The 12156-nt window shown below is 67.3% G+C and overlaps 7 protein-coding genes across 7 annotated transcripts; 3 read left to right on the top strand and 4 right to left on the bottom strand.

The window, feature by feature from the left end:
• Positions 1-178: 178 nt before the first annotated feature.
• Positions 179-1130, bottom strand: MICPUN_76232 (predicted protein; the record flags this gene model as incomplete). Its single annotated transcript, XM_002499776.1, has 2 exons — positions 179-349; positions 506-1130. Coding segments are annotated over 2 exons (796 nt in total), but the record flags the coding sequence as incomplete, so codon positions are not given.
• A 699-nt stretch (positions 1131-1829) lies between these two features.
• Positions 1830-2966, top strand: MICPUN_79004 (mitochondrial carrier family; the record flags this gene model as incomplete). Its single annotated transcript, XM_002500267.1, has 3 exons — positions 1830-1966; positions 2042-2602; positions 2795-2966. 3 exons carry the CDS (start codon positions 1830-1832, stop codon positions 2964-2966), a joined length of 870 nt encoding a protein of 289 aa, XP_002500313.1.
• A 56-nt stretch (positions 2967-3022) lies between these two features.
• MICPUN_55662 (predicted protein) lies at positions 3023-3709 on the bottom strand (the record flags this gene model as incomplete). The annotated part of the gene is made up of 1 exon (XM_002499775.1): positions 3023-3709. The coding sequence occupies one exon, from the start codon at positions 3707-3709 to the stop codon at positions 3023-3025; it is 687 nt and encodes a 228-aa protein (XP_002499821.1).
• Positions 3710-3979: 270 nt separating this feature from the next.
• Positions 3980-6503, top strand: NSFA (n-ethylmaleimide sensitive fusion protein; the record flags this gene model as incomplete). Its single annotated transcript, XM_002500266.1, has 1 exon — positions 3980-6503. The coding sequence occupies one exon, from the start codon at positions 3980-3982 to the stop codon at positions 6461-6463; it is 2484 nt and encodes an 827-aa protein (XP_002500312.1). The 3' UTR covers positions 6464-6503.
• Positions 6504-6539: 36 nt separating this feature from the next.
• MICPUN_55664 (Nucleobase:Cation symporter-1 family) lies at positions 6540-8345 on the bottom strand (the record flags this gene model as incomplete). The annotated part of the gene is made up of 1 exon (XM_002499774.1): positions 6540-8345. The coding sequence occupies one exon, from the start codon at positions 8343-8345 to the stop codon at positions 6540-6542; it is 1806 nt and encodes a 601-aa protein (XP_002499820.1).
• Positions 8346-10517: 2172 nt separating this feature from the next.
• MICPUN_107649 (predicted protein) lies at positions 10518-11663 on the top strand. The gene has a single exon (XM_002500265.1). The coding sequence runs from the start codon at positions 10587-10589 to the stop codon at positions 11559-11561; it is 975 nt and encodes a 324-aa protein (XP_002500311.1). The 5' UTR covers positions 10518-10586; the 3' UTR covers positions 11562-11663.
• Positions 11664-11737: 74 nt separating this feature from the next.
• MICPUN_77042 (predicted protein) lies at positions 11738-11935 on the bottom strand (the record flags this gene model as incomplete). The annotated part of the gene is made up of 1 exon (XM_002499773.1): positions 11738-11935. A coding segment is annotated over one exon (198 nt), but the record flags the coding sequence as incomplete, so codon positions are not given.
• Positions 11936-12156: the final 221 nt, after the last annotated feature.

Here is a 12156-nt window from a genome sequence, read left to right as displayed (position 1 = left end):
ATAAACTGCGTCGGATCCGCGTCGTACACGTTCTGATGCCCCGCGTTCTTCACCCAATACGGCTCCGGATGTTTCCACGCTTTCGTCCCGTCGTTTCCGAATCCCCCCCGCCCGATGTTCCCCCCCCCGCCCCCGCCCGGCCGGCCCGCCCCCCGTTCGCGGGCACCCCCCCCGGCACCCACCAGCAGCGCGTGAAGCCCCATCCCGTGCGAGCACGGCACCTGGTCGTCCAGACGCCCGTGGACGACGAGCGCCGGGCACTCGAAAGAACCCACGGCGTCAAAATTTTTAAACACGTCGCACGATTTGTACACGCACGCGGGGGTGCACCGGGCGCCGCCGCTTCCCCCTTCCGGGGGCGATATCACGCTCAGGCCGGACATGATCGGGGACACGAGCACGACGCCGCCGACGTCGTACGCGGCGGCGGCGGTTGGGGTCGCGTTGAGCCGTTTTCGCGGGTCCGAACGCTCGCCGTCGACGCCGCTCGTCGTCGGGTTGTTACCTGATTCGCGGTGTGAGCCTCGAGATGCGCGACCCGCGAGCGCGGCGTAGTGGCAGGTCGGCCCGCTCCCGATGCTCTGCCCGTACAGCACTATGCGCGCCGGGTCGCACCCGAGCCGTTCCACGTGATGTCGCACCACCGCCTCGATGTCCGCCTTGCAGTCCTCGACCCGCGGCGCGCCGCTGCTCCGCCCGTAGCCGCTGTAATCGTACACCGAAACGTTGGCGTCGAGCTGGTGCGCGAGATGCGACGCGAACGGGACGAAGAGCGCCGCGTCCAGCGCGTTGCCGTGCGACACGATCAACGTCGCCCTGCCGACGTACGCGTCGTCGGAGGAGCCGCGACGCAGGCGCAGGACGCACACGGTGTTACCCCGGCGCGTTTGGACCTCGTCCACCTCGCACTGTCCCAACGCGGCGCCCCAGTCCCGCGCCAGTCGAACGTACTCGTCGTTGGCGGGATCGAACACCGCGCGTCTGCGCCCGTCGGGCGCGGTCGTCAGGGCGTACGACGGCGGCGACGGCGGGTGGAACGCGAGGCTACTCGCGAGCTTATCCGTCGAGCATCCCGCGTGGCACAGGAGACATCCCACGACGCTCGACTCTACGCAGTAGCACGACCCCATCCAGGCGCCCCCCGCACTGTCTGGCTGCTGGTGCGTCAGAAAGGAACAATAATCCGAGGTGACAGCGCACGCTCGCGGGCACTTTTTTCGTCGTCGACGTACTTCTCACGGTGTTGAGGTTAGGAACTGAACATTAGGGGTATAGGTTGGGCTATTTCGCAATTCATAATTACGTTTCGTATGGGTAAAACGGGGTGGGATTTTGGCGGTCTTTCCTTGGTTTGAACCCAAAGAACCGCGTGCCGATATTTTTTTGGCGGCTTCGATCTCGATCGCCCGCCTCACAGCTTCGCGCGTCTCGACCGGCCCGGCCGTCCCGTCTCGCGTGCGGTAACGTCAGTCGCGTCGTTCGCGGGAACGCGCGTGCGGGTAAAGACCCCGTCTCTCGTCGGGTCCGGGCTCGAATCGCCCGCGGGTCGACCCCGATCCAGGCCCGCGTCGTCTCGTCGGGAAAAAAGAGGGTTGCCACCGAGCGTCCCCGTGGCGAGGTTGGGACCCATCGACGCCCGCGCGCGAACGAGGCTTCCGAACGAGATCGACATGACGATCGTGGATAGCGGGAGGGAGAGCCGCGTCGCCGCGGCGGCGAGGACCGCGGGGATCGCCAGCGCGTCGTCGTCCCCAGCGGCACCCGCGCCCGAGCCCGCCCCGAGGGGCTTTGCGGCGCACACTGTGGGCGAGGAGCACTTCTACGGGCACATGCTCAGCGGCGCGCTCGCGGGGACCACCGAGCACTGCGCCATGTTCCCCCTGGACACCATCAAGACCCGCATGCAGACCGCGACCACCTCCGCGGTGGCCGGCGCGACGCTCGGGGGATCCACCGTCCCATCGCAGTCATGGATCCCGCGATCGGGAACGACGATCCTTTCCACAATCAACCCCGTCGCGTCCATCCGAGCCGCGGCGAGCGGCGTCGTCCGCTCGCACGGCGTCGCCGGTCTCTACCGCGGCGTCGCCGCCGTGGGCATCGGCGCCGGCCCCGCGCACGCCCTCTACTTCGCCACGTACGAGCACATGAAGCGTCATCTGGCGTCTGACGACGGCAGGCACCACCCGTTTCACCACGCATTCGCCGGAGCTTGCGCGACCGTAGTGGGCGACGCGGTGCAGACGCCCGTGGACACCGTCAAGCAGCGGCTGCAGATGCACAACTCGCCGTACAACGGGGTGTGGGACTGCGTCAAGCGGACCCTAAACGCCGGCGGGGTTCGAGCGCTGTACCGATCGTACCCGACTACGCTGGCGATGAACGTCCCGTTCACCGCCATCCACTTCACCGCGTACGAGAGCTCGAAAATCGCGCTGAGGGACTTGACCAACGGCGGGAAGGACGTCGAGGAGGAGAGCTTCTTCACGCAGTTCACCGCGGGGGGTTTAGCGGGTGGGCTCGCCGCGGGGATCACCACTCCGCTCGACGTCGTCAAGACTCGCATGCAGACGCACTGCGAGGTTGCGGAGTGCGAGATGTCGTCCATGGCGGTGAAAGGGGAGATGCAGCCGGGGAGCGGCAAGGGGGTGTGCGCGGTGACGGGCGACGCGGTGCACTGTAAGCAGGCGGCGGCGGCGGCGGCGGCGAATTCCAACGGGGGGGTAAATTCCGGGGGACCAAACACCCTGGGGAACCGGTCAGTGGCGTCGTCGCAATCGCCCTACGGCTCGAGCAACTTTTGGGCGGTGCTCCGAACGATCGCCAAGGAGGAGGGCGCGTGGGCGCTGACGCGGGGGCTGGGTCCGAGGGTGCTGTTTCACATACCCGCGGGCGCCATCTCGTGGGGGACGTACGAGGCTGGTAAGAGGATGCTGGGCATCACGGGGGGTGGCCACCACCATTAGACGAGCACGCGCGACGTGATGAACCGACGTAACAAACAACAATCACAGACGACCCATCACACCGGGGAAGGGCTTCGCGCCGTCGCATCGCTCTGCGTCTGCTTCCTAAATAAGCACCAATACTCGATCGGTCCAAAGGCAACTTTGACCTTATCGCCTTGGCTAGGGGTAACTGGAAAGCCCGCTCCCGTCTTCCAGCTTCCAGCTTTCACTTTTTCTTCGTCGACCTTAGAATCACTTTTGAAGTCCACCTCCCACACCTCCTCGCCGTTTATAACAGTCTCCTGCATGCTGAAATGCATGGTCCGGTAACACCGAACGTTCCGTAGAACATATACCAGGTTCATGACGATGACGATTATCGAGATGATCACCATAGGAGAGCACAAAGCACAGCAAAGAACACCAAATATCAACCAGGCTAAGACTTCGAAGTAGTTCTTCTTCTGCTGGTGCTCCACATTCAAGTCGACGGGCTGGATAGGATCGACGGGCTGGATAGGAAAAGCACCGTAATAATGAACACCCGTATTGATGAAAACCCACACATCGTCGATGAACCGAGGAAGGATAAAGATGCCGAGAAAGGCGCAGAGTTCGCGCCCCGAACTGAGGAGGTCCTCCTTGGGAAATTTGCATTTGATTATCTGCGAGTCACGCGCCGGACTCCAATCCTGGCCGCTGCCACTTTCCGGGTAGTGTAGCAATTCCGCCGACGTCACCTCACAGATATGGTACGGCATCGTATCGCGCGAGGTCGTCCGCGCGTCGTGGGCGCGGGGGGGCGACTGTGTTTAGCTCGACGAAGGAGACTTCAACGTCCAAAATAAGTCGGTCCCGTTTGAAATGCTCGTTCAGCGTTCAGCGCTGGGCAGCGCTGGTCAGGACTGCTGTCACCAAGTGGATGATGCAGAGACTGGCGACGTGCGACGTGGCCTTTTCGCGGGTGTGGCCACTCGAACGCGCGCCGAGCCTTCGGACGCTTCGAAGGACCTCGCGCGTCGTCGACGGCGATGACGACGTCACGACACGCCGGGAGAGCGTTGCTGCGCGCGCTGCGCTCCCCCGCGGCGTCCTCATCGCGCGCGGGCGGTGCGACGACGACCGCCAACGTCGGCGCCCCTCGGCATCCGACGAAGGCGTGGGATGCCGACCCGTCGCGGGCCGCCGTCGCCTTCCGCGGCATCACCACCAAGTCCCCGCTCGAAGCGGAGCTCGAGCAGCAGCGCGCGGTGGAAGAGATGGAGCGCGCGCAGCGCGAGATGCGCGAGGAGGCGGCGCGGATAGCCTCCGGGCGCGGCGCCACGCACTCGATGTCGTCCTCCTCGGCACCCTCTCAACAGCCATCCCCCTCGTCGCCGCCCAAACCGAAGCCCGCTCCGCCCATGTTCGGCGCGCCCCTCGGCGGATCCGTCGCCCGCACCCCGTCCACGCCCGTCACCGAGAAGCCCCAGCCCAAGCGCACGGTGGTCAAGGCGCCGACGCTCGGCATCGCGATGCACTCCGACGGCCGAGTCGGCCCCGCGGGCAATCGAAACCTCATGCCGGAGCCGCCCCCGGAGACCGCCGACACGTCGCAATCGCACCTGAAGGACATGCTCGCCGACGGCAGCTTCGAGCGGTACGGCGTCGGCGGCCTCGACGCCGAGTTCCTCACCATCTTTCGTCGCGTGTTCGCCTCGCGGATGGTCCCTCCGGAGATGGTCAAGCGTCTGGGCATGCGACACGTCAAGGGCATGCTACTGTACGGTCCTCCGGGCACGGGCAAGACCCTGGTGGCCAGGCAGCTGGGCAAGCTGCTCAACGCGCACCCGCCGAAGATCGTCAACGGGCCGGAGATCTTACAGCGGTTCGTGGGCCAGTCCGAGGAGAACATGCGGGAGCTTTTCGCCCCCGCCGAGAAGGAGTGGAAGGGCAAAGCGGAAAAGTCCAAGTTACACGTGATCATATTCGACGAGATCGACGCCATCATGAAGGCGCGCGGCAGCGGCGGCGCGACCGCGTCCGTGGTCCACGACAACGTCGTGAACCAGCTGCTCACGAAGCTCGACGGCATGCAGTCGCTGGACAACGTGCTGGTCGTGGGCATCACCAACCGGAGAGATCTGCTCGACCCGGCGGTGCTGCGGCCGGGTCGACTGGAGCTTCAGGTGGAGGTTGGGCTTCCCGATCGGAAGGGACGGACGCAGATATTCAACATACACACCGCGCGGATGCGCGCGGAGGGGCTGCTCGCGACCGACGTGGACATCGATACGTTAGCGGAGGTGACGGGCAACTATTCCGGAGCCGAGATTAAAGGGCTGGTGGGCGCCGCGCAATCGCACGCGCTGGCCAGGTACCTCAAGGACGCCGACGACGTCGGCGGCGACGCGACCTCTGCTTCTCCTTCTACCGAATCATCATCATCATCATCATCATCATCATCTTCGAAACTCAACGTCACGATGGACGACTTCACCAGGGCCATGCGCGAGGTGCGACCGGCGATGGGCGCCGACGAGGAAGCGCTCGCGTCCATGCGGCCGTTGGGCGTGCTGTGTTCGTGCACGACGGGGTCCTCGGAGGTGTCGCCGCACAAGCGCGCGAGGGACGCGATCGGCCCGCTGCTCCGCGCGGTGGCGCGTCGTCGTCCGCGCGATGACCCGAACGCCGCCGCGAACGAGGGCGGTTCGAGTTCGAGTGAGAGTTCGAGAAGTCGAGGGGTGGGCGATGCTGGGCCGGATCACCTCGCGATTTTGGTGCACGGTCCCCCGGGCTCGGGCAAGTCCGCGGCTGTCGCCGCCGCCGCGCAGAGGGGCGACGGCGAGGACCAGGAGGGCGACTTACTCTTCCCGCACGTCAGGGTGTTCAGGGCGGACGCGGTGGCGGCGTCCGGGGGGGACGTGGAGCACGCGCTGCGAACGGCGTTTGACGACGCGGTCAAGTCTAACCTCTCGCTGCTCGTCGTCGACGGACTGGAGACGCTCTTGGGGGTCGCCCCGGGGGACGCGGCGCCCGCGGGGGAGTCGCGGACGGCGCCAGAGACGGCGAGGGCGCTCCTCGCGTTGCTGCGCAGGCCACCGCCCCCGGGAAGGCGGCTCGCGGTGGTCGCCACGACGTCCTCGCCGCGCGCGCTTGACGCGTTGGGCCTCACGTCGGCGTTTCACGCGAGCGTCGAGGTGCCGGCGCTGTCGCCGGTGGAGGTGGTGAACGTGCTCCGCGCGTGCGGTGCGTTCGAGGGTTCGAGTCCCGGCGACGTCGTCGCCAACCCGCGCGGCGGGGGGCTCGTCGGTCACGACGCGGTGCTCGATCCCGCGGCGAGAGCGGCGGCTTTAGTAGTCGGCGAAGCAAACGGTGCAAACGGCGTCGGCGTTCGAACGATTTTGCGCGCGGTGAACCTGGCCCGGGCGCTGGCGGATGGCGGCGGGGAGACGGCGTTAGGTAAGGCGCGGGGGCTGGATCCGGACGGCGACGCGTGGAGGACCGCGCTGGCTCGCGTGGGGCTGCTGGGATGACGGTTTGTTTGCGGCGACTTATTTTACAGAAAAGAATGCGACGAGGACTCGCGCTTTTGTCTGTCTCCCCGTCTCGTCAGGCTGTGTACAAAACCTCCTCGTTCTCGCCCGCGTGTGACTCGCCTCGCATCAGCGCCAGGTACAGACCCGCGCCCACGAAGAAACCGACGAACCAGGCGTACCCGTAGACGAGTTCGAAGGTTCGAAGCGCGCCGGGAAAACTGGCCCGTAGGCTCTGCGCCGCCGCCGCCGGAACGATCCCAGCCGAGATGGCGAAACCCGGGACGTTGGGCGCCACCCCGGCCGCGAACGCCCACATCGCGCGGGTGTTGAACCCGCCCTCGTACCAGTACGCGGTCCCTTCGCCGCTCTTGTACAGGGCGTCGACGTCAAGGACGCGTCTTCGCACCAGGAAATAGTCCGCGATCATGATCCCGGCTATGGGCCCCAGCAGGGCGGAGTAGCCGATGAGCCACACGAATATGTACCCGGAGGCGTCCGCCATGAGCCGCCAGGGTAAGATGGCGGTGCCCAGCACCGCGGTGGTGATCCCGCCGGCCCGGAACGAGAGCTTGCTGGGCGCGAGATTGACGAACGCGTTTGCCGGCGCCACGATGTTCGCCGCGATGTTGGTCGAGAGCGTGGCGACCAGGAGGCCGCCCATGGCCACCGCCGTCGTCAGCGGCCCGCCGTCAGCCTTCGCGAGCAGCGCCACCGGGTCGGCGACCGCGGAACCGAATATCACCGCGGAGCACGACGTGATCGCCACGGACATGAACGAAAACGCAGCCATGAAAAACGGCAGCCCGATCGTCTGACCCTTGAACTGCGCCTCCTGGCTCGTGGCGTATCGGGTGAAATCCGAGATGTTCAAACTGAGCGTCGCCCAGAAACCCACCACCGCGGTGATCATCGGAAGAAACACGCTCAGAAACTGCCCCTCCTTCGGTCCCCCCGCCACGAATGCGCTCTGAGTGGATAACATCGCGCCGAGTCCGCCCGCCGCCGCGTACGCCCAGACGAAGAGGGACACGCAGAGCACGATCAACACCGGGGCTGCGTACTTCTCCACGACGCGGATGGACTCTATCCCCTTGACCACGACGGCCACCTGCGCCGCCCAAAACGTCGCGTAGCACAGGAGCTCGTACGAGCTTATGCCCAGCGCGGGTACGAGATGGGCGGTCGCGACGGCTGCGGTGGACAGCTTCAACGCGGCGCACGCGATGGCGAAGATGGCCTGCCCCCCGACGTGGGTCTGGATGCCGAACCAGCCGCACCCGACGAGCGCGCGCATCACCGCGGGAACGTTCGCGCCCTTTATCCCGAACGCGGACCTCGCCAACACCGGGAACGGCACGCCGTACTTGCATCCGGCGTGCCCGTTGAGCACCATAGGGAGTAACACGATGAGATTTGCGATGGCGATGCAGGCGATGCCCTGGGCGGCGGACATGCCGAGGTCGATGACGGATCCGGCGAGGGTGTACGCCGGGACGCAGACGACGAGGCCGATCCAGAGCGCGGCGATGTCGTAGGTGGTGAACGTGCGTTGCGCGGGAGCCACGGGCGCGAGATCTTCGTTGAGGAGGTCGGCGCTGGGCTCGTTCGGGGGACGCGCCTGTATGGGGTCATCCAGCAAGGACGCCGCGGCGGGGCGGACGCGCCTGGACGCACGCGACGACGCGATGGTCGACGCGGGAGACGGAGATGCGCCGAGCCTCACGCGGCGGCCGGCGGTGGAGGACGACGACGCTTGGGTCGCGACTCGGCGACTAATCCGAGGGGTCGCGCATGCTTTATCCGCTCGCCCGCCTTCTCCGCGGGTAACAACGCGCGAAGCGACCGGCGCAGGGGAGGCCGTCGCGAGTCCGGGGCCCATCATGGCGCTCGTCGCCGGTTCCAGACGCGAGCGCGGGTGCTGAACCTGCCGCGGGTGGTGGCGGCGGTGGACCCTCGGCGCTGTGACGGCTCAGAAGCTGGTGGCGGGAAATAATAGGAACCAGAGGACGGAGCGGGGGCGTTCAGTTTCGTGTCGACGTCTCGGTTCGTTCTCGCGTTTGAAATCGGGGGCGCGCACTCGTGGCCGCCGGGCGCGGCCATGGGTTTCGAGCTGGCGGACGATGACGACGACTTCTGGGCGGATGCCACGACGATGGGGTGCGCTTCTTTCGCGCCCTTCCCTTCCGAACCCGCCCGTCCACGCGCGGGTGCCGCCCTCTCTTCGCGCAACTTGGGCACCCTCCAGATCCGCACAGCTGTGTTTCCTCCAACCCCCGACCAACCCACGCCTCCCCGCGCCCGCTTCGACAGGGCCATCGAGGAGATGGAGAGACAGGCCAGGGACACCTCCAAGTCGCAGGGCGAGCCCGCCGCGGGATCATCCTACCCGCTGATGCCGCCCACGTCCGGCGGCTCGGCCCGGATCCCGACCCCTCCGCCGGTGGGCGCCGGGGGTTCGTTCCGAGGCGGAAGCGCGGGCGCGGACGTGGAGGCGATCTTGCGGGAGAAGGAGCTCGAGCTCGGCACCAAGGACGCGCACCTCCGCATGCTCCGCAGCAGGCTGGACATGGCCGACAGGGACGCGGAGGAGATGCGACGCAAGCTGGACGCCGCGAATGCGCGCCTCGCCGCGGCGGGCGGCAACCGCGACGCCAACCTCGCCGACTCGACCAATCGAAACGCGTCGAATCATAATCAGTCGAGCGGCGCGTACTCTGGACCCAACGCGCGCGACGTCTCGAACGCCGCCGCCCTCGCCGAGGCCAAGGCCGAGGTCGCCAGGCTACGCGCGCAGGTGGCGTTCAGGGAGGAGGAGGCGGAGGAGGCGCGCAGGCGCGAGGACGATCAGCGGGCGAGGCTGCAACGGGCGGAGGCGGAGACTATGAAACTCGCCGCCGAGGTTCGAGCCGAGCGGCGGAGGGCGGAGCAGCTCACGGGCACTCGCAAGCGGGCGGCGGACGGCACCCTCGACGGCACCCTCGACGGCACCCTCGACGGCACCCTCGACGCCGGCGACGCGAACCGCCGCGGAGGTTCGAAGCGTCAAAGGCGGGGTTTGGGAGGCGAAGAGGAGCCGGGGCGGGCGGGGGTTATTAGCGGCGAGGAGGAGGGGGGGGAGCGCGCGAGGCGTTCCGCTCGGATCCCCGCGCGGCGGTCTCCCCCGCCACCGCCGGTGACCCTGGTGTTACCCCCCCCGCCGCCGCACGCGAGGATCGCCGCCGGCGCGAGTTTCTGGAGAGATTCCGGCGGCGCCTCCGGCGTCTTCGGAGGCGCGTCGTCGTCGGCGGAGATTTACGCGTCGATATCGGCCAGGTTCCCCGAGGAGACGTGCGCGTTGCTCGGCGAGGACGTCGCCCCCGCGTCACTGGGTCTGCACCCGACGGGACCCGGGGACGTGGAGGGGGGCGCGGTTCTTCTGGAGACGATTAGGAACGTTTCCAGAGCGCTCAGGAACCTCTCGGCGGATCGCGGAGACGCGCGAGAGCTGGTACACGTATGCGCCGCCGCCGCCGCCGCCGCCGCCGACGCCCCCAAAGCGACAATCAAATCCGCCGCGCACCTCGAGCGAGCGCGAGCTCGAGGTGAGGAGTTGAACCTCCGGCGAGGAGTTAAACCGCCCCACCCGGGAATCGCCGGCGTCCTCTCGGTCCTATCCGCCGCCGTCGAGGCGGACCCGTGCACGGCGGCGCACGCGTTGGAGCTGTGCGGCGCGCCCCTTCGCGCCGTCCCGGCGTCCATCGCCCCGCGCGCGCCGCCGCCGCAGCTCGCGGGTATCCCCGCCGCCATTGGTGCCATCGGTCCGTTGGTGCCGCACCCGCGGGCGCTGGGGTCGTCGCCGCGGGTGTTTGCGCCGGCGCCGACGGATACCGTCGCGGACATCGCCGCCGCCGCCGCGAACGGAGGGGCCTCGCTCGCCGATCCACCGTCCGAGGGCGGGTCGCCGGATGAGCTCCATCGCGGCGGTTCGCGCGGTTTATTAGGGTCGAAGCCGTGGCGATCGCCCGGTCCGCTGCTGGAAAACGTCTGCGCGGTTTTGGCTGCTTCGGCGGCTTCGGGGGGTTGGGCGACGGCGACGGCGGCTTGCGAATTTCTCGCGCGTTGCGTCGCGGCGTCGCCCGCGATGGAGGGCCGCGGCGTCTTCGTGGCGTGCGCGGACCACGGCGTGCTCGAGCGGTGCCTCGCGCCGTCCAGAAACCTCCGGAAAAGTAGTTTGGAACGGAATTGGAACGCTTCAATCGGTAAGACGGCGTTGGCGCTGGCGGCGGCGCGGGCGCACGAGCCGGCCAACGCGCTGACGAGGCGAACACCGCCGCCGGGGCTCAAGCTGCGGGCGCTCGTGGTGGCGAGGCTACTCGCGGCGACGGACGCGTTCACGGCGTTTCTCGACGAGGAAGGCGGCGGCACAGCTGGCGGCACAGCTGGCGGTTTAGGTTCGAAGTCGTCCACGCGGATAATTTCAAACTCCGCCGCCAACGCCGCCGACGTGCTCGACCTCACCGTCGAGCCCGCGAGCCAGACGGCGGCGGGCGCCGGGGCCGGGACCGGCGGTGATGGTTCGGGTACGAACTCAGCGGTTATAACGCCCGCGGAGGAACACGAACCGTCGCCGACGCTCGCCGCCGTCGTCGCCTCGATACCGGCGGCGAACGACGACGACGACGCCGGCGTCGAGGCGCTCGGTATCTCCGACGCGGCGCTGTCTGTGGTGCACGCGCTCTCGCACGGCGGTTGGGGCGGTTGGGGCGACGCCGTTCGCGCCCACGGCATCTTACCCGCGGCGGTGGACGCGTGCGACGCGGCGTTTCGACGAAGGGCGGCGGCGGCGGCTCGTGGCGTGACCGGCGAGTCGGACGCCGGGGGCTTGTTAAAGGCGGAACGGCGTGTGAAGGGGGCGCTGATGCTGGTCGCGAGGCTCCTCGCCGAGCCCGGGTCCGCGGCGAGGGCGATCGCGGGTTTGCGGAGGGACGGGGAGACGGCTCGGGTTCTCGCGAGGGTCGCCGCGTACGCGGGTGCGCACCCGGAGCAGATGCCGAGGAGGGTGGGACGTTACTTCGCGTCGCTGCTGCCGACGGTGACGCCGCAGGTTGGGGAGTGATACGTCAGCGCGAGCACGACGAGGATGGACACGCGATGAACGCTCTTCTGTGATGGCTAGACTAGACTACGATTCGGTCAACGCGCCCCAAAGTGTTTCAGCAGCTTTACAACCTTCTCGCGCTTGAACTGGATGGCCACAGACAACGGCGTCCAACCCTTTTTTGATGCTTTGGGGTTGACGTCGGCGCCGGCCTGGATAAGCAACGCCACACAAGCTTCATGCCCGTTGCTGGCGGCCCACAAAAGTGGCGTAGCGCCATCCGAACTCGGGACGTTCACATCCGCGCCCGCCTTCATGAGATCAATGACAACCGGCGTGCGACCTTTCTGAGCGGCTACGTGAAGAGGAGTGACATCTGAGACGAACTCGTTCTTGTACCTTTGGTACGTTGTTATTCCTCGCGTGTTCACATCAGCCCCTGCTTCGATCAGCTCCTTCACCACCGCCGCGTCCCCAGATTGAGAAGCGAACCACAAAGCCGAAATGTTCTTAAAACCGCACCCGCACCCGAACCCGCATAGAGGTTCGTTCACATCCACCCCTGACTGCACGAGGGCCCTGATCGCGGGCAAGTTGCCGTGCTTCGTCGCAT

Source organism: Micromonas commoda, chromosome 2 (genome assembly GCF_000090985.2).
Source record: "Micromonas commoda chromosome 2, complete sequence".
Lineage (NCBI taxonomy): Eukaryota > Viridiplantae > Chlorophyta > Mamiellophyceae > Mamiellales > Mamiellaceae > Micromonas > Micromonas commoda.
This window is presented reverse-complemented; position numbering and strand designations above follow the sequence as displayed.